The 1,758-nt window shown below is 62.7% G+C and overlaps 1 protein-coding gene across 1 annotated transcript; it reads left to right on the top strand.

Moving 5' to 3' along the window:
- The first annotated feature begins 294 nt into the window (after positions 1 to 294).
- LOC130124176 (forkhead box protein Q1-like) lies at positions 295 to 1,503 on the top strand. Its single transcript, XM_056293626.1, has one exon. It carries the CDS (start codon positions 572 to 574, stop codon positions 1,493 to 1,495), a length of 924 nt encoding a protein of 307 aa, XP_056149601.1. The 5' UTR covers positions 295 to 571; the 3' UTR covers positions 1,496 to 1,503.
- Positions 1,504 to 1,758: the final 255 nt, after the last annotated feature.

The raw sequence follows: 1,758 nt of genomic DNA, 5'->3' as shown, positions 1-1,758 counted from the left end.
GAGCATAAGGGTATCAGTCCTCCTGAAACCACGTGCAGCCGCTGCGGTTGGACAAAGGGCGGGTGTAGCTGCGCCACCTGGTTGCGCCAGGTGAGATGGGGCTGCAGGTGTGCCGCCGCAGCGCTGAGCGGGGACCGGCGGTAAAGACGGCTGCTTGGCGTGCGTTAGGGGAACCGCTCTGTGCCGGTTCGTCCTCCTCCCACGGACGCGTTTGGCGACGTTTGAAGTGATGTATAGCCCCGCCCCTCGGGGCAGGTCCCTAAGGTGAGCCTCTCCGTATAAAGCGCGCCAAAGGCAGGCTGTGTAGGTGAGACCGGCTTGAGCGCCGCTGCAGGTATGCAAACAGAGACTGACAGCGCCGGATTGCGGTCTAACCACGACTTAAAACCACTCCTGGTCCCTGAATGCGCACATTACGGACGCTGACGCTCATCTCTGCGGACGACACGCTCTCTCTGACGGACTGCGCTACACGAGGCTTTGGGTTTTTTTGGGGGGGGGTGTTTGTGGGAGTGGGCGTGACATCATAAAAAGACTGTCCCGGCGGAGAGGACGAAGGAGTAGCAAAACCATGAAATTTGAGGTTTTCTGTGGGAGTCACTATGACATGAGGTCCGCGGCGCTGGGCGGCGACGCGGGGGGCCGTGCGCGCTCCCCTCTCCGCGCCGAGGAGGAGCTGTGTTCGGACGGGGACTGCGTTGCGCACAGCCCCCCTCCACCTGTCGCGGCAAACGCCGACAGCAAGTGCAAGCCGTACACCCGCAGACCCAAGCCGCCGTACTCCTACATCGCGCTCATCGCCATGGCCATCCGGGACTCGGCCACGGGGCGTCTGACTTTAGCGGAGATCAACGGCTACCTGATGAAGAAGTTCCCCTTCTTCCGGGGCAGCTACACCGGCTGGAGGAACTCCGTCCGGCACAACTTGTCCCTCAACGACTGCTTCCTGAAAGTGCTCCGCGACCCGTCCAGGCAGTGGGGGAAGGACAACTACTGGATGCTCAACCCCCAGAGCGAGTACACGTTCGCGGACGGGGTGTTCCGGCGACGGAGGAAGCGGATCGGTCAAAAGACCGGCAAGGAGAGCGAGCTCTCCCGGTGCGCGGAGGACGCGCCGAGAACTGCGCCCCCCGGCCCCAAAACGGAGCCCGGCGCCAAGTTCACCAGCCCCTTCGCTATAGACAGCATCCTCAGCAGGCCTTTCAAGAGAGAGGGGAGGCGCGCGGGAGACCCCTCGCTCTTCTCCTCCGTCACGTGGCCGTGCTATGCGGGCTTGCCGACGCCCGTGCTGTGTCCACCTGCCGCCTCGCTTCCTCCGCCCGTCGGCGTCGCTGCGAGCTCGTACGCGGAGCGCGTGCTGCTGCACCCGTACGGGGTCGGGCTCCTGCCCAGGGCCGGTCTTTGCAGAGACGGTCTTGCCGAGTCGAACTCGTCCTTTAAGACGACCCTTCGGGTCCCGCCGCCGCCCGCACTGAGAATCTGCGACATGTCGTGATGGTCGGACGTGGGGGTGGGGTGGGGTGGGCGTTCGGGGGGGGCGGTCGACGCCAACCACGCGCACACATCGCAAACTCTGCACTTTGCGTGGCGTCACCTCGGCAACGGGTCATGGAGCAGAGGGGCTCCTTCGCCTGGGGCTGTAATCTGATGGGATCTGACATGCAAATGAGTTGCTGATGCTTCCTTTTCTTGTATGCTGAAATGTTGTTGTTGTTGTTGTTGTTGTTGTTGTTGTGTTTGCTGATTTTATGGGAAAAC

The sequence above is a fragment of the Lampris incognitus genome, chromosome 14 (genome assembly GCF_029633865.1).
Source record: "Lampris incognitus isolate fLamInc1 chromosome 14, fLamInc1.hap2, whole genome shotgun sequence".
Taxonomy (NCBI): domain Eukaryota; kingdom Metazoa; phylum Chordata; class Actinopteri; order Lampriformes; family Lampridae; genus Lampris; species Lampris incognitus.
Note: the sequence above shows the minus strand (reverse complement) of the source record. Positions and strands in the feature narration are given on the sequence as shown.